We start from the raw sequence: 15077 nt of genomic DNA, 5'->3' as shown, positions 1-15077 counted from the left end.
AGCCTCTTTTATCCTGCAGGTGATCTGGGCATCTGTGACCTCTTTAGGCAAAATTAGAAGTCCCAACCAGGGGGCAGGTCCAAAGATCCCCTCTGCAAATTATCAAATGTGTGGAAAACCCAAAGTCCTTAAGAACTGCCCAGGCCTTCCTTTCAGGTGTAGACCTTGAGGGTGGGTAAATCTAGCCCCGGTTCCAGGGCCACAGATTCCCTGACTTTCCCCCGTTACATAATTAAGTCCCCCCACCCTACCCATCCCCCTGCGGAGCTATCTTGACACCTTTTCTCACTGAAAGCCGCACAGGACATAAGGTTGAACAAAGACATTTATTTGTAAAAGCAATTCCCAATGGAGCAGAGACTGTCTCCATAGAAAGTAAAGCAGTGATCATGGGGGGCCCACATGCAGACATTAGTGAAACCCAGGGCGAATCCAGACAGACGGCACTGCTGCAGACACCACAAAGCTCCCCATCCTGCCAACTGCAAAGCAAAATGTCCTTTCCGCTCAAGAACACGGATATACCGAGATGTCCTGTGAGAAAGCAATTTGGTCTGACGTCCACGATGAAGTGATCAGGGAACAGCTGAGGGAGCCTTTGATTCTTTGTTTGTTTTTTCCTCTTCTGGGTGACTTGTTGGCTTCCCACAGATACCCGGCTAAGAGCTGAAGTGGTCCACCCTCCAGCGGGAGGGGGCGGTGTCAAACCCCCAGGGCTGGCTCACATGCCCATTCGGATGCTCTGAATGATCTGGAAGATAGCTGGACGAGGAAAACAAAACAGTCGGCTCAGACACCCGACAGCACACAGCTGGAAACCCAACCCCACCACCAGCCCCGCTTTACTGACCCGGGGCCCTGGGCCTGTTAGCACACAGCTGATTAGAGATTTCCTAACAAGGAGTTAAGTTAACAAGAGGTCAGTGAACTTCTTTAAAAAGGCAGTCTTGCTCTGTCTGCTGATGGATGCCGCGGGGATTTATGGATAACTCCTGCTAATTCTACCGAGAGTGGAGGCCAGCAAGCCCTCAGATGCTGAGAGATTTGGCCCCCGCCCCTAGAAGTTTCTGATGCTGCTGGGGAGCGGGGAGCAGGGCTTGCGTGCGGGTGGGGCGCTCATTTAACAGGTCATCGACGCTGCCTCTTCCCAAGGGCTGTGACCTGGAAAAGAAGCTGCCCTTGAACAGGAAGGAAGGCCAGGTGCTGGGAGCAGACGCGCAGAGCTGGGCCCCCCGGCTGCTGATAACCTCTGATACAAGTGCATCTTCAGGCGGCCTGGAACTTTCTGAAATTCAACTTGAAATACACCAAGAGCCGCAATGATTTATTCAGGGCGCTGTACTCACTAAGTGGAACGAACTCCTTCCTGATAAACCGAAGGGGTGGGTAGCCTGAATGTCCAACAAACAATTCCAGGGGCCCATCCCCTCCTTATCTGGGTTAGAGCGGTTGGATAGTTCCCAGTCTGGTTTGGTCTAAAGGGTTTAAATGTGTCCCAGGAGAGGAAGGTCCACCTTCTTTTTCACATCTTTCCCAGATGTAAAATTTACAATATGGGTCCATCATGATGAAGATAATCATGATGATAACAGCAGTCAACATGTACGGAATGATTTTTTTTTTTGAGGAGCATCTGGGTACCATGTAATCATCTGTAAACACAGAACAAGCAGAGGTCATTCCAGGGGTTTACCCCATCTCTCCTTCATAAAGTCTTCCTGGAATAGACCCAGGAATGCTGCATCCTAAGTAACCAGAGTGAAAGAGGCTACTCAGAACCCTCAAAAAACAAAGTGTTTGATTTTATCATCTAACGTTAGTGGGCATATACCATGGGCCGGGCACTGTGTTTGGGGATCCAAAGATAATTCACAAGGGCTCTTTCTTGGACAGCTAGATTTGAAGGGTAGATTAAGAATGAAGTTGGGTGTCGGGTTTTTTTTTGTTTTGTTTTGTTTTTTTACGATTTTTTATTTTTGATGTGGACTATTTTTAAAGTCTTTACTGAATCTGTTAAAGTATTGTTTCTATTTTATGTTTTGGTTTTTGGGCCACAAGGCACATGGGATCTTTGCTGCCCAGATAGGGATCGAACCCACAGCCCCTGCAATGGAAGTCATAGTCTTAACCACTTGACTGCCAGGGAAGTCCCTGTAGTGGGATTTTTATAGACTAAAAAAAAAAAAAAAAAAAAAAAAAATCAGTGTGTACATCATCATGACTTTCCTAAAGTGGATATACACCCAATGTGATTTAATATTAGGTTTTCATGAATGTTCAGTGTGACCATAATAAAAAGTGATAACTGATAAGGCTCTGCTGTAATATTGTTACAGCGGATGCAGTGTTTGATCTGATCCCCAAATACCTCCAGTCAACTACACATCTTGGGCCCTCCTTTATGCTTCTTAGTGGTTATTTGGGCTCAAGGATTCTTGTGTCTGGCCACATCTCTGGTGTTACTACTCCAGTCTGCAGTGTGCCCTCTTCTATTATTATGAGCTGCAGACTAAGTCGAAAACAAAGACTGTTAGAACTATGTGTAAAACTAGAGTCAATCGGTTGTATGTGAAGGTTGGACTCTTTTCTAGATAAAGGAGTTAATTCAACAAGTTGTGATACATAACCCTGGCTGTGCTCAGAGGTTTTCTTGGCTTATTCTGATTTTGGGGTGACTTTTGACGGGAGAAGTTGCTAGATGGATGAGGAAGTACTCACACAAATGTATAAGCTTGCTGGAATACGGACGTTTCCGTCTTCCTCTAGCAAAGCTAACAAGGAATAAAAATTAAATAAACATTCTGTGTTCTGGCTTCACATAGGAGTCCTAGGAGGCAGCTGTATATTCAAGCACATTAGGAAAAAAATATTTACATCCACCATGCCTCAAGCTTTGTTCTTGGGATTGGGAAAATATCCCTAATTTGGACAAATGGGCTTAACTTTAGAAGAGAGTGTTAGGGTCGGAGGGAACTAGGTTTGACTCTCCGCTCTTCACTGACCAGCTGTGTGACTGCATGAATAATTTAACCTCTTCACGCTCGTCTCCTCTGCTGTGCAATGAGGACCATGTTGCTTGCTGCGTTAATATAGGGATTAAACATATGATATAGATGAGGCTCCTCACATATCAAGGTTTTGGTGCATGGGAGCTATTGTAACTAGTTACTATTGCCACAATGATGGTTGTGGCTTCTCCAGGTATGCCCATGAAGACCGGAGCTCAAGGGCTATTTACCATCTGCCAGAGTATGCATTTTTAGAATTCACTAAATAGTTCTGAGTCCTGATTTCTCTAATTCATAAAACTGTAGATAATATGTACTCCAAAGAATTGCAAGGAATGAATCTGATGACGTAAGTTAAAGATGCTCATAATAGATGCTCCAAAATGTTGTTTCTCTGTGAGATTTATTCCTAGACAACAAATCATTATCAGCAGTATGTAGGTCAATGACTAGGAAACAGTCTGTGTCTTAGTCCATCAGATCCCATTTAAATTATTCCATGATTTCAAAAGAGCTGGGTAATGATAAAACCACTCAATTCTTTTCAAGGAATGCTGCAAATTTCTCTTAAGAATCTTAGACAAAGTTTGCTTGCCTCAGAGTAGCAACACTTATGTTAAAACTTACCTATCTCTGTGTCTGCTTTAAAAACTAAGGAAAGGTCATTCTTGACCCTTATTGGATCCATGAATTAACATGTAAAATCTGATGGTCTTTACTATGTTTACAGGTAACCCTTTAAAATCGAATCCTCTTGGAGAAATTACTTTGAATAAAGTCTACTTTAAGTTCAGCATTTGCCTCCACTGCTAAGATAATGGAGAGATGGTTGTATTTTCTGATTTCTTTTTCAGTTGCATCAAGATCTTTAAAAAGGCTTTACCATCTTATACCAATTATATTAACTTTACTTCTGCGTGCACACCAGTAATGACCCGCCGAGCAATCCAGGCCTCCCCAGTGCTGACTTTGTGAGGCGGTGGATGGGAAGGGAGCCAAGAGTGGGTTCCAAGTGGGAAAGGAAGTGGGGAGTCTAGACCCTGACAAGTTAATAACTTAACAGTGGGTGAACAAAGCAGACAAAACAGTTGAGCGGGCTGCAGGAAAGGGGCTGTGAGCAGGCGAGTCAGCAGGAGGAGAATGCCAAGAAAGGGAGGGGTGGCGGGCATTCGAGGAGGTCAGGGCATCCGGCCCTGGGAAGGCCACAGAGGTTCAGAAAAATCCAGGCTAGAGTGGCAACTCCAGAATCCGAGAGCCTCCATGCTCTCCCATCTGTTCAGGATCCTGGTTCTTGTTAACCTTGGCTGGCTCCATCTCTTTTATTCAACTGTTCCCTTTCAATGAAGTCCTTAGGGTTTAACATGTGAGAAGCACTTGCAAACTCAAAAATCAAACAAACCAGGACAATCTTCTTGACTCCACATCTCCCATCCACAGATACCCTCCTCTTTACAACCATTTTCAAAAAGCTGTCTATAGTCCTCACTTTATCCATTTCCTTACCTTTGATTTCTCATTCCACTGCACTCTAGCTTCTGCTCTCTTCAACTCCATTGAAATAGCTCTTGCTAAAACCACAAATGGCCTTCCAAGTCACCTAATCCACAAGCATCCTTCAGCCGCCTCCTGCCGTATACCCCTCTTCACCGTCGCTGAGCGCTCCCTGGGGGAAAACTCCCCCTTGGCTTCTGTGACACACGATTCTCCTGGTTTCCAGTCTTCTTCCTTCTCTCTACTCTTTACACTAAACCCGGTGTATGGGGGGTCATCCCGACTCTTCCTGACCAGTCAACAAGAATGCTGAAGTTCCCCAGCACGTATTCTGGCTTTGCTCTCTTCATTACATTCCTTCTCCTGGGTGATCTCAACAACGGCCGCTTAGCTTTCAATGACTCACCAAGATGTGCCGTCAGCCCTGACCTCTCCTAGGAGCTCCAGACCCACGCCTTCCACCGTCTAATTGATACCTGCACACAGGTGGCTCAAAGGCTTGTCGAACACAATAGGGATGCCTCACAGTCTCTTCCCACTGCCAAGCTTGGCATCCTCCTCCTCTGTCTCGCACGTAAACCCAAAGCACCAGAGTCATTCTTGGACATGTCTAGTTGATGACCAAGACCTGTGGGCATTACCTAATAATCTTGTGATTCTGCGTCTTTCATTCATCCTTCCAGAAACCGCCCTAGTCCAAGTTACCATCATCTTTCCCCTGATTCCTGAGACAATCTCCAGCTGGTTTGCTCCTCTTCAATCCTTTCTCCATACTGTAGCTAGAATTAATCCTTAGATAAAAATAAGTGAGATCATGCCATTCTTGAGTTCCTAGCATACCAGAAGCTTTGTATTGCCCAGTAAGTGAGATCACACCATCCTTGGGTTCCTAGCGTTCCAGAAACTATTGACCAATCCTTTGCAAAGCCTTCATGACGAGCATTTCCTGGCCCCAGGCATCTTGTCCATACTCACCTTCTCCACTCTCTTCCACCTTTATGGCACCTCTTCCTGTTTTCAGGAGTCCCTGATCTCACAATTGGACTTCTAAACATGCCATTCTTTCCGTCTGAAATACTTTCCCCATCCTACCCTATTGCCTAGTTTTTCTTCATGATTCAGAAGTTATTTCTTCAGAGAGGCTGACTTTGACCATCTGGAGCAAGAGTTCTCTAACTTGTGTATCACAGTGTCTTGAACATGTCTGAAAACAGGTGCTGGACCCTGTCCCTAGAGTTTCTAATCCAGTGGGTCTGTGGTGGGAACTGAGAATGTATATTTCTAGCAAGTTCCTAGGTGATGCTGAGGCTGCACCATGCTTGGAGAGCCACTTACCCAAAGCACACCATCCCTGTGCATTACAGGCACACTTTGTTTTATTGCCTTTTTTTTTTTTTTTACAAATTTGTGGCAATCCTGTATGGCTGAAGTCTAAGGGTGCCATTTTTCCAACAGCATTTGCTCATTTCTTTCCTCTGTGTCACATTTTGATAATTCTCACATTTCAAACTTTTCCATTATTATTCTACTGGCTATGGTGATCTGTGATCAGTAATCTTTGATATTACTGTTACAAAAAAGCTTGTGGCTTGTGGAAAGGCTCCGATGATGGTTAGTGTTTTTCATCAATAAAAAAATACATTTTCTAATTAACATATGCAATGGCACCCCACTCCAGTACTGTTGCCTGGAAAATCCCATGGATGGAGGAGCCTGGTAGGCTGCAGTCCATGGGGTCGCTGGGAGTCAGACACGATTGAGCGACTTCACTTTCACTTTCCACCTTCATGCATTGGAGAAGGAAATGGCAACCCACTCCAGTGTTCTTGCCTGGAGAATCCCATGGACGGAGAAGCCTGGTGGGCTGCCGTCCATGGAGTCACACAGAGTCGGACACGACTGAAGCGACTTAGCAGTAGCAGTATACTTTTAAAAAAGATGTAATGTTATTGGATTCTTAATAGGCTATAGTATAGTGCAAGTATAACTTTTATATGCACTGGGAAACCAAAAATCTCAGGTGACTTGCTTTATTGAGATATTCACTTTACTGGTACTGGTACTGCAATATCTCTGAGGTCTGCTGGTACTTGCTTTCACAGCCCTACATGCCTCTCCTCCAACATATTCATGGCTGAAGTTTTACACATCTCAGCATAATTATTTGACTGACTCATCCTTCTTCCCCACTCGACCACAGGCTCTAGGAGAGCAGGGATGATTTTCTTCCCAGATCAACCCCTGGGTCTAAGCTCAGCACCAGGAACATAGTAGGTCCTCAGTACAAATTCACTGAAGGATCGAAAGATGAAAAATTGTGAACAGCATGGAGGAAAATGTATTTAAAAACTTCAATTGATCACTTTGCCAACCAAAAGAATCAGCATCATATGGCAACCTTGAGATTCAATTGGTCCAAGAGCTTAGTCCTTGAGGGGAAGTCAAGTCATAAGAACATAAACTTCCTTGAGGTTGGGGGCTGTGCCAGTCCAATCTACTCTCCTCCTGGGGACTGACTGACCCCAGATAACTGCAAGTCGCTGAAGAACACAGGCATAGCACAAAGTGGATCCCCTAGGAGACTGTCAGAAAGCTGGAACCCTACCAGACAATGGGGGCTTCCAAAAATGATGTTTATTGAAAGTAAGTGGTTGACGATAAGAGAGATCAAAGAAGTTGCTGAGAAGAGAGATCAAGGGAGGCCAGAGGGAATCCCCTTTAGGAGGATAAGCCAACTTCAGAAATCACACAACTTTTATTCTTTTTCATTTAAAAAATTTAGAAAATTAAAGCACCAGTAGGAAAAGTATGGGTCACAAAAGACAAGCAGAAATGTTAGAAGACAAGACATCGTGAGGTGGTTCTTTCTTTGAAAGAATCAGCACAAAGAAGGTCAAAGGCAAGATGCCATTTCCCAGTGGCTTCTCCAGAGATGGAGAAGAGGGGAGAGAGAGGGAAGCCTGGGACAGGTGAGGGCGGGAGGACGATGTTAGAAGAAGGGATCATATTAGCAAAGAATGGGATGCTCGCTCTCTAGAGTCAAATGGCAGACAGTAGAAGCATTCTTCTGAGAAGGAACCCATAAAGAAATCCAGAGGACCCAAAGGGCACGGGGAAGAAGGAAGCACAGACAAGGGAGGTGTGAAGATCACCTTGAGGGAGCCAATGGGTGATGAGACATCTTTTTCCAGACTGTTCATCTCAGATCCTGAGGCAGGAGTTCCAGAGCAGACGCACGTCCTCAAGCTTTCCTTTGTGGTGAAACAGAAGGGGTTCTCCGGGGTGGCTCAGTCCTCAAACATCCCACTTTCCAGTCTTGGGGCTGCGACACCCTCTGGGTATTACAATTTCAAGATAGTTCAGGCAGTCTCCAGGGAAGGCCAGTGTTTATGTGGTCAACCTGCAAACATGGTGAATTCAAATCTATCCTGAAGCAACTGTCCAGGAAAGAGCAAGGTGACAGAGAAGACTGGTGGCCCAGTAAAGAAACATGGCTGGGTTGGGGCTTTACTCACCTGGGAGCAAACCCAGACAGTCTGTCCAAATGGAACTCTGGACTGTGCACCTTTTCTGGCAGGGAAAGTAAGAGATGTTTCAACAGGAGTTCTTTTCAATACCTGGTCATATGCTAAATGCCTGAAGTTGGTGGAAAACTTCTGCTCCATGGTCATTTGGGGGAAATGGTAAGAGAAAAGGATGTAGGGTGATGAAAGCAGATGGGTTTGGAGTTTAGGTTTGGGAATTAGCTCTCTTTTTAGCTATGGGATGCTGGCTGATTTCCTCTATGGACCTGTTTTGTGATTCAGAGAAATGAGTACCATAGCTTCTTTGTAGGGACTGTGTGATAAGAAAAGAAAATATAAATGTAGGGCCTGGCATTATAGTAAGTACTCAAGAATCAGTAGTCAAAATAGTTGTATGAATAGATCCTGCTCACCCCATGGGCTAGTTTTCAAAGAGTTCTTTCTAGAAGGAGAGAAGAGGCTCTAGCTCTAGCTGCCCCTGCAGAGATGACACCACTGAGTTCTGGCTGGCAAACCCTGAGCTCTACCTGTCCAGGTAGGAGCTGGGGCTCCTGACTTCCCCAATATCACAGAGCTGTGCCCTCCACTACACATTTTCTCACCTTCACAAGAGTCACAGCGTTACCTTTCTTTCCTTGTAAACATTCAGAAACTTGGTTTGAACCTTGCCAGGAGTGTTGAGAGATAGGGACACAGCACGATGAAGAGCATCATCAAAATGACAATAACAACAAACATTTGTAAAACCACTACCAGGACTCAACTAAACATGTTGCACACACTGTCTCATTTAATAATCCCCAGGATTCATTTTCACGAGGATCCTAGGAGTTTTCAGATAGAATCTTATCGCTTTTAACAGTGGGAGAACTGAGGCTTAGAGTGGGGATAGATGTGAGTAGCTCGGACAAGGCCACAGAGTTAGTAGATGGCAGAGCCATGTTCCCAACCCAAGGAGGCTGGCCCTGGAGCTGGCACACGTGGGACTTGGTCCTTCTGCTCGTCCACACCATCCTTAACAGAACTACCAGTCCCAGTGAGGGAAGGGGAATTGGCCCTTCCAGAAACGGAGAGGCATATCCATAAAGGGAGACTGCTGGACCCCCTGAAACGAGGCTGGGAAGACAGGAGACTTCAAGCCCAGCCAAGAACATCTCAGGGAATCACTCTTCCTATCTGTTCTGAATAGGGTGTCCTGAGAAAACGGTCCTGCCCGTGATACATTATCTCTGCTCCGTTCCACCCCAGCAGGCAGAGTGCCTGCAGGAGACAGGAGAAGAGTACAGGCTGTTAACTGCCGGACAAAGGGAACGTTCCTGTCCAGAAACAGTGCAGCTACTCACAACTGACAGGCAGGCTCTGCGGGAAAGGCATGAACTCTGTAATCACAGAGGCCAGCGCTGGGCCAGACATAATTTCCTATGTGATGGGCAAAGAGGGTCCAGATGTGCATTCCCTTCTGGGGATGAAAAAAAATCAGAATATCCAGCAACACAGGAGGTATCCCCTAAACATACACACACACACAGATGTGCACATAGTCAGACATGCACACACATACACACAAAACAGGCAGACACATACAAACACACAGAGACACACACATAAACCCACAGAGACACACAAACACATATATGCAAATACACAGAGACACATAAATACACAGACAAGCACACACACAGAGACACACACAAGCACATATACATGAACACACATACAAGCACGTGCAAATACACACAGACACAGACGTAAACACACACAGAGACATAAACACATATGCATACACACACATGACACAGGATCTCACTGAAGATCGTGCCTCAGTGAGAAGAGCTTTTCTTTCATTTGTTTCCCTTTAAGATTTGAACAAAGAGGTCTACTGCTTAAAAAAAAACAAATAGAAAGAAAAGGCTAAAACCAGGAGTCTAGACATTCTGTTCCCCAAATACACTTATTTTTTTCTGATTATACAAGTAATATATGCTCATTGACAAAATTGGAAAATATAGAAAATTAGGAAGGAAATAAGTCACTGGTTAATCCTATTACCCTGGAGGTTTCCCTTTGATGGGGGCTATAAACTCATCAGCTTCAAGAAAACCCAGGCTTCAAGAACCACGAAAATGCGCATAATCTCTAATTAGGAAGTGGGTATCAGGTTCAGCCAGAGAGAGAGACAGAGAGAAATGAAATTGAAATGAGGGGCAGATGAGAGAGAATTAGTCTGAGGGAAGGAAGCGGGGCTGGCTGGTGTGTAAGTTTCCTTCTGAGAGTTGTAAGCACGATGGCTCCAGCGACCTGGCTGAAACCTCAGTGAGGGGAGAGGACAGACTCTGCTCTTAGCTTGCTGCTTCCTGCCCATGTCCAGGGACACGCCGGGGCCCCGGAGAGGCGAACGACACCACAGGGTCCCAAGAAACACGGAAGCACCGACTGAACTACCAAACTGTTTGTTCAGCTAGCCTGTGAGGAAAAAGACCTCATTTTCCCAGGTCCTGGTGAAACAGTTCAAGAGGACAGTTAAAAATGCTGAAGACAGTAATACTTAGGGAAAGATCCTGTGTATATAAAAAATGAAAGACTAAAAAGGGGTAAAATGTGCTAAAGACAGGGACTTCCATGGTGGTCCAGTGGTTGAGAATCTGCCTTGCAGTGCAGGGGACACGGGTTTGATCCCTGGTTGGGGAACTAAGACCCCACGTGCTGCAGGACGGCTAAGCCCGCGCACCACAACTCCGGAGCCCACACGGTGCAAGGAAAGGTCCCGAATGATGCAACTAAGACACAGCCAGAGAAAGCAAGCAAGCAAGAAAACAATTCCATGTACAATCACGTCAGAAACATAAATGTTGATGTTTAAATATAAACTTTGCAAAAGATGTGCGTAACTTGTACACTAAAAACTATTGTAAAACTGCTGAAGACGGTTGTCCAGTGAACGCTGTAGAGAGGACGTCAGGGCCGATCACCCCGCTGTGACTGCTGTGTTCAGGTCAGACGTTACTGACCCACGGCTGCACACTCCCCACAGAGCCCCGGGGGCGGCTCGGAACCCTCCTCCACAAGGCTCTTGAAAGAGCCCAAGACAACAGGGAGAGGGAAACCCAGGGGCAAGAACTGTGGGCACAAACGGCGTATGGACTTCGTCAACGGTCCAGGGAAGCACCCGCAGACAGCAAGTGTCTGGAGCAGATAGCGCTCGGTGTATCTGTATGACAGCATCTCTGCCGCCTCAGACAGACATTCCGGGTCACGCTTGTCTCTGAGTCTCAAGATAAAGACAGAAGCTATCAGACAGTTCCCTAAAGAGGCAGGGTTTTGAAAACAGGGGACTGAGAGTCGGGACGAGCTGCTTATCTGGAAAGAGGACCCCCGGCCTGCAGAAATAGCAGATAATTTTTTTTTTATAAAAACGGGAGAGAATAAAACAGCCAAGTCTCTAAGAGAGAGGGCTGTTGAAAGCCTTGGTACTTCAGTGTCAATCTAAAGGTCTAGGAGATCAAACAAAGACAAATGCAACCCAGTTAAAAAGGCCCCAGGAAAAATTTTGGGTCAAGACCTGAACAAGAAAAGTTTCTGGCCTGTTTGAAATAATCATCTGAAAGGACTCAGAAGAGCGATGTGACTAAGAGACAGGTTATAGATTTCTGATGGAAGGTATATAATATTAACAACAATAAGGCTAGTTTCCAAACTAAACCTGACCAAGTAAGACACGGCCCTGACATGGCCTATGTGGACAATTACGTGTCTCAAAAGAACACGCTGTTCCCCTGAGCTTTTGTATCTCACAAGCTTTTTTTTTTAAATAACCAAACAATGGTGTATTTCGGTTGCTTTGAGAAAATAAAAATCCAGGGTCAGGAAGATCCCCTGGAGGAGGAAATGGCAACCCACTCCAGGATTCCTGCCTGGAAATCCCCCTGGATGGTGGAGCCTGGCAGGCTACAGTCCATGGGATTGCAAAGAGTCGGACACGACTAAGCGACTGAGCACACACGCAAGCAAAGGCATGAAACTCACCGGTTGCTTCTAATATTCAACTTTAAAGTACAAACCCCTCCCTACTCACTGATTTCGGTTTGCCTGTGGGTGGTTCCTTTTTCCTGCCTGGGTCTGTCTGAAAGGCTCTGATGCTTTCTCGTGGGAACATAAGTCTCACACACTGGGAGTGTTATCACCGAGATAGCGTCCCCTTCTCCTTGGAGTGAAGAGGTGGGGCCTACAGCTCTCTGGAAGGTTCAGACCACCGTGAGTGGCTGCGTCTGCCAAGCAGAGGCACAGCCTGGGAGGATGGGGGTGGGGGGCGATGGGAGACTAAGCCGCCCTGGCACATAAGTCCCATCCAGGGCACCACTACTTCCCATGAGGGTGATGGGGACAGAGGTGGGCAGTGGCTGAGGCTGCAGGTTTCAAGCGTGCCGTGGGTCAGCAAGTACGTCCCTGGAGCCGTTCAGCACCTGGACAACCTCCAGCAGGGCTCTTCCTACCCCTGTTTAATGCATAAGGAAATCAATACAGAGAGAGTGAGGAACTGGTCCAAGGGTTTTCAGCGGATACCTAGCAAGCCCAGGTTCTGAACCCACATCTGGCAGCGTCCCAAACTAACCTCCCCTCGGAAGCCTCTTATCCTTTTAAGGCCAGTTGGTCAGTTTTCAAAGAAGTGTCTTGCCGGAGAGATCTTTTGCAATCCTGGAAAGTGGAAATTTCCTTCCTCTGAAGTGAGGTGTGCTACATAACGTCTTCTGACTGGTCACAACCATGGATCCGGGCTGGATGGGACCCCAGGGGCCTCCCTAGTGAGGAGTGGGCATTCCCTGGGCGCCAGGGCTCTCTCTGGGTGCCTGTGCTTTGTGGCCTCCCGGCTCCCCTGGGTCCTCTCCCGTCCTTCTCATCATGTGGCTCTCGTCAGCACCCAGCGCTGTTGGCACGAAAGGCATGTGTGGAGAATGAGGAAGGCCACAGGGAAGGAGCTGAGGGGGGAGAGGCCAAGAGTGTGCTGTGACATGTCACTCCGCGTGATGAGGGGTCCCGGCACCTCCTGGCGGTGTGTTAACTTGTTTTCCCACATAGAATGGAGTAAGGGTGACCAGCAAGTGAGCATTTACTTAAGTGTCAACATTTTACCAGTCTTCATTATTTCCCAGAAGATACTAGGAAAACAGATAAAACAGGAATTGCTTATGACGTGCCTGACCTGAGTATTTATTTACCCTGGTAGCCAAAGCAAAGACAGAGGATGAGATGGCTGGATGGCATCACTGACTCAATGGATGTGAGTCTCAGTGAACTCCGGGAGTTGGTGATGGACAGGGAGGCCTGGCGTGCTGCGATTCATGGGGTCGCAAAGAGTCGGACACGACTGAGCGACTGAACTGAACTGAACTGACAGTATTTCTGTGACTTTTTAAATTGAAGTACAGTTGATTTACAACGCTTCAGGTGTACAGTAAAGATTCATTGATACAAACACACATGTGTGTGTATATAAGTCACTTCAGTCCTGTCTGACTCCTGGCGACCCTATGGACTGTCGCCCACCAGGCTCCTCTGTCCGTGGGATTCTCCAGGCAAGCAAGAACACTGGAGTGGGCTTCCATATAGCAGAGTGATTCACTGATACAAACATATATATATATTATTTTTCAGATTCTTTTCCACTATATGTTATTACAAAGATGTTGAATATAGTTTCCCATGCTATACGGCAGGTATTTGTTGTTTATCTTTTATGTATAGTAATATCTGTTAATCCCTAATTCTTAAATTTATCTCTTATCCCTCTCCCATTTCCCTTTGGTAGCCATAAGTTTGTTTTCTGTGTGACGCTATTTCTAAAAAGAGCCCTTTGCCCAACCATCAATCAGTAAAGTGGGTTAACAGAGTAAGGTAATGAAAGTAAGAGAATCAGATCACATTTTTCCTCTCTGTATAAAAATCTAGGGACTTCCCTGGTGGTCCAGTGGTTAAGAATTTGCCTCCTAATGTAGGGCACTTGGGTTGGATACTTGGTCAGGGAACTAGGAGCCCACATGCCTTGGAGCAACTAAGCCCGCAAAACTCCTGAGTCTTCTCGCCACAGCTAGAGAAGCCTGTGCGCTGCAATGAAGAGCCTGCGTAGCCAAAAAAAATTTACAAAATATGAATAACTAATTATATGAACTCAGAGAGGGCGAATGACCTCCTCAATATGCCCGAGACTTGGTGAAAGGGAACTTAAGGTTGGCCTATGGTATATCCGGTTCATGGGAAAGGGACCCGCTGGACAGGGACAGGAAGCGGCGTGTCTGCAGAGGTATGGAAATCCCACGGGAAACTCCGGTGTATTTTGTGTGAGCATGGCAGGCAAGGCGGGGATGAGAGGGCCGCTGCGCACATCACAGATGGACAGCAGGACGTGGGATGTGATGGATCTTTATTACTTTGTGCTACAATGGGTAAAGTATGGTAAAGACGGTCAAGTACCTGCCTACAATGCAGGAGACTCGAGTTCGACCCCTGGGTTGGGAAGATCCCCTGGAGGAGGGCATAGCAACCCACTCCTGTATTCTTGCCTGGAGAATCCCCATGGACAGAGGAGCCTGGTGGGCTACAGTCCACAGGGTAGCAAAGAGTCGCACACGACTGAGTGACTAACACTTTGGCTTTCACAAAACTGAACAGAGGCGAGAGAGAGCAGTGATGAGGGGCTTCAGTCATCCAGGCACTGAGACAGCTCATGACATAAAGCAAAGGAACTGATGATAAAGGGAAGGGCTAGATTTGAGGAAATTGCATTTTTTAAAATTTCATTTTATTTTTAATTGGAGGATAATTACTTTACAATGTTGTGATGGTTTCTGCCATACATCAACATGAATCAGCCATAGGTATACATATGTCCCCTCCCTCGAATTCTTTTAAACGTACAGAAAAGGTAGGTAGATCACCGAATCACTTAGCTGTGAGGCAGAAATTAACACGACGTTGTAAAATCAACTCCTTTAATAAAATCAAGGAGAAAAAAGACAGGCAGGAGCCTATGACCTGTGACTCTAGAACACGAGGAACTTGG

At 46.1% G+C, this 15077-nt stretch overlaps 1 protein-coding gene across 6 annotated transcripts in view; it reads right to left on the bottom strand.

Moving 5' to 3' along the window:
• Positions 1–310: 310 nt before the first annotated feature.
• Positions 311–15077, bottom strand: part of SERP2 (stress associated endoplasmic reticulum protein family member 2) — a 28315-nt gene continuing 13548 nt past the window's right edge. Inside the window, exons 4-6 of one of the 6 annotated variants that reach the window (XM_055542005.1) lie at positions 8015–8069; positions 7652–7899; positions 311–762 (exon numbers count right to left, since the gene is read on the bottom strand). In XM_055542005.1, coding sequence (XP_055397980.1) covers positions 7887–7899; positions 8015–8069 — 68 coding nt within the window. In that variant the 3' untranslated portion in view covers positions 311–762; positions 7652–7886. The other 5 variants (XR_008700878.1, XR_008700877.1, XR_008700876.1 and 2 more) reach the window with 5 other exon arrangements.

The sequence above is a fragment of the Bubalus kerabau genome, chromosome 12, assembly GCF_029407905.1.
Source record: "Bubalus kerabau isolate K-KA32 ecotype Philippines breed swamp buffalo chromosome 12, PCC_UOA_SB_1v2, whole genome shotgun sequence".
In the NCBI taxonomy this organism is placed as follows: Eukaryota; Metazoa; Chordata; class Mammalia; order Artiodactyla; family Bovidae; genus Bubalus; species Bubalus kerabau.
Note: the sequence above shows the minus strand (reverse complement) of the source record. Positions and strands in the feature narration are given on the sequence as shown.